Here is a 10,674-nt window from a genome sequence, read left to right as displayed (position 1 = left end):
TAGAGTTTTTACATCTACATTTATTATTAACAATGGTCTAAATTTTCCTTTCTCATAATATACTTGTCTGGTTTTGACATCAGTGCTTTGCCAACATGATAGATAGTTGGGTGGCTTTCTATTCTTTGTATACTCTAGAATAGTTTGTAGTACTTGGAATGATCTGCTGTTTTACATTTTGCAGAACTATTCTTGGTGGCAAAAACTGCCCATTGCTCGCAATACCCATTTTATCCTTTAAATGTATATGTGTGTAATGTTTTAATTAGAGGGAGAGCAAGAGAGCGAGAGAGTGCACGCGCGCGAGAGAGAGACAGAGTGTGTGTGTGTGTGTGTTCTTTTTCAAAAACTTCATTGTATCAGGGCTTTCTTACAGCTGGAGTCACAAGTCCTCTTGAAGAGGCAGTTTGTAGAGTGGCTGCAAGCCCAGGTACTGGTGTCAGATGCTTGCAGTTGAATCCTGGTCACCTCATCCCTTTGCTCCTCTGAGCATTTTTTTCTTCAGCATCCTCCCTCTTGCTTACCCTTCTCTTCTAGCTTTCCCCTTTCCAGAATTGTGATCCTCTCTTATCCACTGAAAGCATTTCTCCCACTCTCTTCATGATGTGAGCTTTCCTGGGTGAAGCTAATTTCTTTATCTTCATTTTACTTGGACTCAGGAGAGAGGACTGAGTGTGTTTTAAACAGCTAAATTTTCTCTCCTGATTTACCTTTTCTAATTTTTAGTTTCATCCTCCAGCTTCCTTTTGTTTCAGGTGTGTCCATTATAAACACCATATGGCTGGGTATTTTTAAAACCCAGTGTGAGATTCTGTTAATAGACACATTTTACCCATTTCCGTTTAACACAGACTTATCCATCTTTGAGTTTTCTATCTATCATGCTTTCTTATTATTGTTTTCTTCCGTTTCATGCTGCTGTTGAATTGATTGAGTTTTCCCCTTCATGTTTTTCTTCTAATGTTTTAGGAGTTGTGGCAGAGGTTGCTGATTGCCTCCCCAAAATCCACTTTCACTTCTACCTTAGAAATGGAACCTAGATGTAGAGGACATTGTTCTGTTCATCAACATTCTTGTTCTCTTTTCCTTTTTGGCATGTGGGAAGATTGTATTTCCCTTCTCCTTGAGGTTAGACACAGTTACATGGCTAGTTGAGTCAACAGAAGAGGAGCCGAAGTGAAATATGACACTTCCAAGTGAAGGACTGTAACTACTGATGCTCTTCTCTCCATCCCTGCTAAGCGCACAATCACAGAGGTTCATATCCATATGAAGGCAGTATCAGAGTGGAGGAGCTTGGAATGCTGAGCAAACACACAGAGGAATGCTGCCGTGGTCCTTTACACGGACCCCAGCAGGCTTCGCGTGAGTGAGAAATACACTTCAGTCAAGCCACTGAGGTTAGGTAGTTTGTACTGCAGCTCAATCTAGCCTATTTGGAAGTATCTGAGTTTAGTCATGGTAGCATTATGCATCCTTGTAGCTGGGAGGGTCAAGTAACAGTTCTAGCAAACAAAATATAAATTGAGGTGCCTGGTCAAGTGAGCCTTCTAGGAAAAGCCTTTTAAAGAAATAAATTCAGCTGGCATGAGCAGTTTCTCTTTTTGTCCTTCATTTTCTTGCCTAGGATGTAGACATGATGGTTGGAACTGTAGGAGTTATCTTAACAGCATGAGGAGTAGGGTCCCATCCAGTGATGCAGTGTGGACAGAGGAAAGGAGATGGGGCTCTGTTGACATCATGGAGCTGCCATGCTTTGGACTTCCCACTGCTGGGATTCATTTATGGGAGACAAAAACAAACTTTTGTGTTGTTTAAGCCACTGTTTTTCAGGTTTCTATTTCTAACAGCCCAATGCAATTTTTAACTGTTATGGAAGGTACAGAAGTAATTTTTATTCTTCTAGTATTTATACTACTATTAGTTTTTCATATTTTTATTGTGGAAACTTTCAAACATATCCAAAAATACAGCGAGTAGTCATCATCCAGCTTCAGCAATGATCAACTCATAGTCAATCATGCTTTACTCACATCTCCCACTTTTTCCTCCTGGGTCGATATCTCTCTCTCTATATATATTACATATTATATATGTGTGTGTATTTAGAGACTAGAGACAGGGTCTCACTATGCTGCCCAGGCTGGTCTTGAACTCCTGGCCTCAAGCAATCCTCCCACCTTGGCCTCCCAAAAGTCCTGGGATTACAGGCGTGAGCCACTGCTCCTGACCCTGGGTTGATTCTTGCAACTGGTTCTACTGCTCTTATGGGTGACATGTTGTTTATCCTCAACCCACCTCTGAGAAAGGGACCTCTCTGTGCCCCACTCCTTGACCTACACTCACCTTCTGCAATGCCCATGGTCCCTGCCTTGACCTCAGGTGGCAAGGTCCTTATAGTCTGTGGCTTCTTGTCTCTATCTCAGGCCTCTTTGGGACCACCAGTCCTCTTGCCACTTCTTGCCTCCCCCATCTGGGGGTCCCAGGGATCTCGGCTACTTGCAGGCTCCATAGGGAAGTGTACAGGGCTCAGTGGGAGCTGCTCCCAGACCCATCACTTAGGCATCTCCCTCGGCTTCTGCTTCCTTTCATCTCTGAGCCATGCAGTCTCCCCAGGTTATATTCTCAGATTTCCCTATGCCTACTGGGGTAACACAAGGGAAGGAGGTGGAGGGCATGTTCTGCAGCAGTATCTCAGCCTCCTCACACTCTGTCTCAGCATGCATGGGCTTTTCTTTTGTCTCTTCTTGCGTAGCTGGAAGTTTCTCTGCCCTCTACCCCATCCCCCACCTCCTGCCACCCTCTGCACATGGAGGCTTACCAATAGGCTGCTAACACCTCCTGGTTTTCCTAGGACAGTCCTGGTTTGCACTTGCTATTTCCGACGTATTTATCAGTAGTGTCCCTTTCACTCTCAAAATCTATGATTACCTTTTTAAAAGTGAAACTCTATGCAAAGTTATTTGTTGACGCTTGACATGAAAGCCCAGCTTTGAGAGTGCCCAGGAAACATTTTTTTCTTTCAACTCACTGTAGCTCTTCTACATAAGTGCCTGCTTCCACTAACTTGTGGTGGACTTGAGCAAACTCAATTTTTTGAAACAAAGTTGATCGATTTATTTACACCAAGCATTTCCACCCTGGCAGGGAGGGGATGGAGTAGGGTGGTGCCCTCCAGCAACACGGGTGTATGTGTGGTCAGCGGGGTGGTGGTCAGTCCACTCAACCTGCCTGGCATGGCATGGCGGTGGCTTTGGTCATCTCATTTTGGATTTAGCATGTGGGACACAAAGAAGCAGAAGACAAGGCTCTGGGGATCCTGGGGCTGTGTGGTCAGAGCTGAGGTTGGTGATGTATCAGGTGGGAGGCTTGAGAGCATAGGGTGGGCACCCTGGGGACAAAAAGATGAGATGCCGTCTGGGAATCCTTTCCCAGTGGTGGAAGAGAACTGCAGGGGATGGGCCCTCACTTACTGGACTACCCTCCTAGGACTTCAGCAGGCTGTGCCAGTCTGAGGGCCAGTGCAATTCTTTACTGATGGGAGGGTTGTGGCCACATATCTCTTGGGGACTCCATGTCATCTGAGGGAGGAGCAAGACTGGGGATACTTGGTCCCCCTAGAGTGCTCTCAGGCCTACTCCCATCCCGAAGCCACAAGCACGGCCTCCCCTTCTACACTTCAGTGTTTCAGCATATGATACATGTTGTCAGAAAGAGTTCTTCCTGCAGCTCAGTCCTCAGCGATGGTGAGGAGTGGCAGGAAAGGCCTCTGAGGTCTGCCTCTGAGAATCCCACCAGCAGCCTTACCCTTGCTGAGGAGGGAAGGGTGGCTCCAGTGATCTAGGCCAACACTGGCCGCAGACCTCACTGTTAAAGAGGAGCCTTTCTCCCGACTCCCATCCCATGCCTCACTCACTTCCTCTTCCTTGGGACTCTCCAGTGCCCACTGCCCACAGGTCCAGACTATCCCTAGTTTCTTAAGACCCCTGACCACCAGCAGGACACCCAAAGTGGAGTGGTGGTGAAGGCTTTGGATGAAGTTTGGCTTTCTTGGGCTAGCCCTTGAGTCTCATTGCTCACATCTATGTGGTGCATCTTCTTGAGATCCTGTCTACCTGGGACAGGAGGTCTCACTCATGTTCCCCTCAAAAGCCCCTCCCATTCAGCCCCCAGCTACCAAGATGTGTCTTCCTGTTTCCAAAAGTTTTTGACCCAAAGTGGTGCTCCCGCTGGATTCCTGTTTCACTTGGCATTGTTAGAACATCAGAGAGCAGGAAGCCTTGATGACCTGAGTCTCCTGTGTGAGCATGAAATTCTGTAGAGCACCCTACATGGGCCAGTTGAAAAGGGCTTAACACAGCAGTTCCCAAACTAAGGCTGCACTTTGGAAAGCTGATGCCAGGCTGCATACCAGCCCAGTTAAAGCAGAATCCCTGGGTGGATCCAGGTATCTATATATATATATATTTTAGTGTCCTAGGGGATTATAATGCCCTGTGTTGAAAATATATAACTCAGAAACTTAAACCATTGCCAATCCAGGTTTTAAACACCTCTCACTGTTGAGGTAGCACCTAAGGGGTTAGTCACGCAGAGTTCCTATTATGCCCAGCTGCAGACCTATCTAGTTTCATACCACTCGCTACTGTGAGTAGGAGGTGGGCAGAGCTGTATCCAGCACCCCTGAATGGGTTCCCCTGGAAGAGTGGGATTCAGTCAGAAAGTCCAGGTACCCAGCTGCTTCACTGCCACCTGCAGCTACTGCAGATGCTGTGTGTCAGGCTGAACCCTAAACCCTCACATCTGCTATAGCTGTTCTGGAGACTCACCCCCAAAACACACACACACACACACACACACACACACACACACACACACACACGGATTAGGGAAAGTGTCACCCAGCTGCAAGGCAGGAAGACCCCTGCACACCTCCCCACTGGCCCTCCCACCTCTCCTGAGGGACCCACCATGGAAAGACCCTGTGGAGGGTTGCAGACCTCAGACTTCTGGGATGAAGGTTCACACAAACATCTGAGGGATACAGGTAGAGAGTGAGGGGCCTTGGGCATGGATGACAAAGCAGAGACAGTGAGAGACCACGTGAGAGATGGTTGCACCATAGGTGCCCAGAGACAGAGGGAGACTCAGCAAAGCAGTGGCCCAGCAGCACCCATCCAAGGCAGGCGCAGCAGAGGATGAGGCAGCCTGGGGGTAGGCCGGAGAGGGGACATGGGAGTGGATGAGGAGCACAGCTGCTTCTGAGGACGTGGTAGGATTTAGAGGCTGTGTGCCCAATGACCTGCACTGGCAGAGGGACAGCCCTTTCCCCTGCCTACCCCTAGTTGTTTACCTACCCCCATGCCACCCCCACCACCATCTCCCCACACCCCCCGAGTCCCTCTCCCCTCCCAGATCCCATGCCTGGTTCTCCCAGGAAGTGCTGAGCAGAGGGGAGGGAAGTCTCGTTGTTCAGCCCCAGGATGGGGAGGCAGTAGGCACAGCTGCTACCTTCAGCTCCTGCTCTGGCTTCCCCAGGGGCTGGCTCTGGCTGGCTGCTCCCCCACTGCCTCCCCCACCATAAGGCAGAGCGTCTGTCCTGCTGTTGCCAGCTGAAGTGCCATGTCCTCCTGGCTCCCTGCCAAGCACTCTGCCGGCCCTGAGGGCCCTGCCAATCACAGGCCTGTGGAATCCTGGCCTTCCCAGCTGGCCCTGGCTGCAGCCAGATTCTCTGATCTTCTGATCTGAATGGAGATGCCTGGACAGGGGCTGCAGGAAACTAAAGCCCAATGCCTACTCCCACTGTGGAAGGGGCCAAAATCAGGCAATCATCATCAGTGCTTGACCTGGGCCCTGGGGTCTCTCTTGGATGCCAGGTATGCTGTTAGGAACAGGGGCCTAGGGTTGGTGACCTGAGGACAGGGGCTCTAGAACATACCAGGGAATCTTTCTGGGGGGAAGGCAGAAAAGTTAGGGGCTGAACCCTCCTCCATGAGTCTAATCTCCAAAGAGCAAGTGTGTGGTCAGTAAAGGTCTTTATTGGAAGAAAGATCCAGCCTTCTTGGCTCTGTCAGCGCCCTAGGTCATGAGGATTTCGATGTCAAGCTCCAGCCGGCTGGCTCTGACCTCATAGTGGCCCCGGATCAGGCCTCGGGTTTGGCTGGCATGCCAGCGCCAGTGAGACTGGATGATGCAGGCTGCTTGGCGTGCCTGGAGGAACCGCCTGCGGGCCTGCCACATTCGAACCTGTGCCTGCACCTTCACCACTGCCCACTCCTGGCAGGTATAGAGTCTTAGTGCCAGGCGCCGTCTTTGCTCCAACATCTTGGCCTGCATCGACCTCCACCAGCACTGGATGACCCAGGCTCTGAGCGCTGCATGCAGTAACGTCCGGCGCACCATGTTGCCACGCCACCATGACTGAATCTTTATGGCTGTCTTCTCTAACTGATTGGGGGGAAGGAAAAACAGGGAGAGAGGCTCAATGGGGACCCTCCCCTCCTGTTCCTATCCCCACCTCTGATCTTGGGAGGAAAGAAGGCCTGGCCCAGGTGCCCCTGACTTCTTGTTTCTAGGGCCCATCCATCTTGTTTCCAATTCCCCTCCCGCCTTTAGACACTGTTCATTACCCATCAGGCAAGTCCCTCCTGCAAGGGCCTTACTCACATTTTGTGTGTCCATGGCCTTGGTCCTTAGGGTCCACTTATCTATTATTTAGGCCACCCTAGTCTTTAGCCCCACCCTCAACTGTTAGTCACACCTCCATCATTGGACTCCGCCCACCTGTACACCAGACTCCACCTCATTAGGTCCTGTCTGCGCACATTTTAACCACATCTCTCTCTCCTCTTCTCTTGCTTGCATCTCTTTTGCTTTATTGATTCCCACCACTGTGGGAGCGTACCATTATCTCTTGACTTCAGTTAATTTCCCAGCCCCAGTGGCATTCCTATTCCTCCTGATGACAGTGAAGAGTCATGCAGCTTACCTACAAGTAAGGAGTTTTACTTTAAGCCTACTCATAGCCAGAATAGATTTCCTGAAGCTTAAGTGTCAGGGCACCTGTCCGGGCCCGAGGAACGTGTTTACAGAGCTGTATATTTTGGGGTAAAATCTGTGAAAGCAAGATATTTCAGCGGCAATTGGAGAGGACCTCTGTTTCTCTTCCCTCTTACTCCCTCTGTCACTCACCTCCTGTCGAGTGTTGTGTAATGGCAGCCTCTTTTGCAATGAGACTAAGGAAACTCTGAGTTGAGATAGACTCAGTTTAACAGTATAGATTTATGTGGTTCGCAGTCACCCTTGGGAACACATAAATCCTTGCTAGCCATTCTGCTGTTGCTGTGTTCATTCACCTTGCTCATAGTGTGAAGATGCAGGAACAGAAGCGCTGCTATCCTGATAAGAATGTGTCTTCCAGTGCTGGCACCAAAAGTATTTGGGCAGGGGAGGAAAAGTAAGTGTGAAAAATATGGAACCAGAAGCCAGTCTGTAGAAAATTCTTCCTGTTATTAGATGTGTACAACTGTAAGTGGAAGATTCAAGTCTCATTGATGCCTGATTAAAATTGAAGTTCTCTCTTGTCAGGAATATACTTGACAATGCAATGATACAATTTTAAATATTTCATGCTTATTTCTTTTCTTGGTGGGAATTTCGTGAAATTCCAGCTACTGTAAACAGTGTGGAAGTCAGTGTGAAAAATCACATGCTTTATGCATACCAAATGTCAATCGTAAGAATGTTTCTGTAGACAATGTGGTTGTAAAATCATCCTATGAAGAAACATTAAAAGGTTATGCAGCTGAAATGTAGAAAAATATAGAGGTGGGGCAGTTAATTCATATAAATATTATGTTATGTTTGACGTGTTTATCAACTTAAAAAATGTGTAATTTGTTGTAATTTCTTTTCTCAAATAAATACTAATTTGACATCTGTAATTTTGTGTGCTTTTCTTAAAAAGTAGACTTTCTAAATCATATGTTTTAGGTGCCACAAAACCTGGATCTGTCCTGCTTCACTGTAAGAATGCAGTTGTGCAAGCAGATCTCCTGGGAGCTCACAAAAAGCTGTGCTTCTAGGATTCAGAATTAGCACTAGAACTGCACACTCAGGTGATTCAGAGATGCTGGGAGTCCTTTGAGATCTGGGAGGCCATTTTGGCTCTGGCTTTAGCATGCATTTCATTATCCATTTTCCTTCAGGAAAGGTTTGCTGGGTGCCCACAGCTTGTAGGGCCACACACTGTCCATGGCTTCTGTTTATATGTTTTTGAGGATCCTGCTGCCTCATATCATTGCTATGGCACTGCTCATCTGGGTGTCTTACGGGTTCTGGCCCCACTGTGAACCAAGCAACCTTGGTAAACCAAGCATGTTTAAAGTCCTCAAAATAGTGGATCCTATTGCTTCCCTTAATGATTGCCAATCTGGGTGAGCAAAGTGCTGGAACCAGCCATCTCAAGGGCCTTCACTTTGTCAGTCCCGGCATCAGGCATCCACCCCTACAGAAGGGATCACTTAGTGGCCAGTGTTCTGGGGGCTCAGCCCATCCAGGCCAGGTTGCCATGGTCAAGATGCCACACTCCACCATTTCTCCCCTATTTTGGCCTGGTTGGGAGTTGCCATAATACCGTAACTTTGCTATCTTCTTGGCTGTCCCTGGAAAATCCTGCCAGAGTTCACAGTTTTGCAGTTGAAAGTGGCAGCAGATGGGGGTGGGGGTAAGACAAACTCTCTGAGTCTTACTAAGTTTTCACAGAGCATGGTCCTCGGTCTCTATTTCCTCACTACTTCTTCTCCAGCTTCCTGTTCTTTTCTTCTTGCTTGATATATATTTCTTCTGATTATAAATGTAGTACATGTCTGTTGCCAAAATTTCAATATGCAGACACATATAAGGTGGAAAGGGAATTTCCCATGAAATTTTTCCCCAGAGCTACTTTCAGACTTTATACCATGTATATACTGATGTAAATTTTCTAATAAAATAACTTACTTTTAATTAAACATGTAAAATATATTCTTGTAAAAATTTGTGCATTTCAAAATTTACCTTGGCGATCAATGTTTCCTCCTCTGCATTATTACTGGTTCCAGTTTGGAGGGTATCCTGGACAACTAGCTACGCGTTTATCTTTCTTGTTTTTAACTGTGCATTTATAAACACACTACATCCATATACCTAAAAAATACATAATACTGTTTTTAATGTGTTTCTGTGTATCTTTTTAAATTAAAGTAATCATGTAACATAAAATTGATTGTTTTACCATTTTAAAATTCCAGCTTCTAATTTTATCTAATTTCAAAAAGAAACCCTGTACCCATTAAGTAGTCATTCCCCATTACTTTTTCCTACCCTAGTCCCTGGCAGTCACTAATCTGCTTTTAGCCTCCATGGATTTGCCTATAAAAGACATTTCATGTAAATGGAATCATACAATATAGGGCCTTTTGTGTCTGGCTTCCTTCACTAGGCCTAACGTTTTCAAGGGTAATCCATGTTGTACCATGTATCAGTACTTTGTTCCTTTTTATGGCTGAATAATAGTCTACTGTACAGATGTACTACATTTTGTTTATATATTCATCAGTTGATGGGCATTTGAGCTGTTTCCACTCTTTAGTGATTGTGAACAGTGCTGCTGTGAACATTCTTGTATAAGTATTTGAACACCTGTTCAATTCTTTTGGGTATATACTTAGGATTGAAATTGCTTGGTCATGTGGTAATTATGTGTTTAACTTTCTGAGGAAGCACAAAACTGTTTTTCGTGCAGCTGAACCATTTTTCATTCTCACCAATCTCTGCATCCTCACCAACACTTATTATTTTCCTTTGAAAAATCATTGCCATCTTGAGTGTGAAGTGGTATCTCATTGTGATTACAATTTTCATTTCCCTAAGACCAACGACATTGAGTATCTTTTCCTGCACGTGTTGGCCATTTGTGTACCTTCTTTGGAGAAATGTCTGTTAAAGTCCTTTGCCTGCTTTAATTGGCTTATTTGTATTTTTGTGGTTGAGGTGTAGGAATTCTTTATATATGATGGGAAGGAGACTCTTATCAGATATGTGATTTGAAAATATTTTCTCCATTCTGTAGGTTGTCCTTTCATTTTTTTCATAATGTTCTTTGTTTCAATTTTGTCAAGTCCAGCTTATCTACTTTCTTCTTTGTTGCTTGTGCTTTGGCATCCTAGCTAATAACTCATTGCCAAACCCAAGATCATGAGGACTTACCTGTGAGTTTTATTGTAAGGGTTTTGTAGTTTTATTGGTTACATCTAGGTATTAGATCAATATTGAATTAACATTTGTATATATTGAGGAAAGAATCCAACTTCATTCTTTGCATGGGGTTATCCGGCTGTCCTAGCATCTGTGTTGAAGAGACTATTCTTTCCCCTGGGTCTTGGTACCCTTGTTGAAAATCAGTTGAACATAGGTGTACACTTGATTTTTATTTCTGGTCTCTCAATTCTAGTCTGTCAATCTAATGCCAGGATAGATACCACACTGTCTTGATTATGGTAGTTTTGTAGTAACTTTTGAAATGGAAAGTGTCAGTCCTCCAACTTTGTTTTTTGTTTTCAAGATCATTTTGTCTATTCATAGACCCTTGCAATTCCATATGAACTTTAAGATTAGCTAGTCCATTTCTGCACA

At 45.8% G+C, this 10,674-nt stretch overlaps 1 protein-coding gene across 1 annotated transcript; it reads right to left on the bottom strand.

The window, feature by feature from the left end:
* Positions 1 to 6,016: 6,016 nt before the first annotated feature.
* On the bottom strand, positions 6,017 to 6,582 carry IQCF6 (IQ motif containing F6). The gene is made up of 2 exons (XM_011986273.1): positions 6,565 to 6,582; positions 6,017 to 6,453 (listed from the first exon to the last, which is right to left on the bottom strand). The coding sequence occupies exons 1-2, from the start codon at positions 6,580 to 6,582 to the stop codon at positions 6,079 to 6,081; spliced, it is 393 nt and encodes a 130-aa protein (XP_011841663.1). The 3' UTR covers positions 6,017 to 6,078.
* Positions 6,583 to 10,674: the final 4,092 nt, after the last annotated feature.

The sequence above is a fragment of the Mandrillus leucophaeus genome, unplaced genomic scaffold (assembly GCF_000951045.1).
Source record: "Mandrillus leucophaeus isolate KB7577 unplaced genomic scaffold, Mleu.le_1.0 Scaffold296, whole genome shotgun sequence".
In the NCBI taxonomy this organism is placed as follows: Eukaryota; Metazoa; Chordata; class Mammalia; order Primates; family Cercopithecidae; genus Mandrillus; species Mandrillus leucophaeus.
This window is presented reverse-complemented; position numbering and strand designations above follow the sequence as displayed.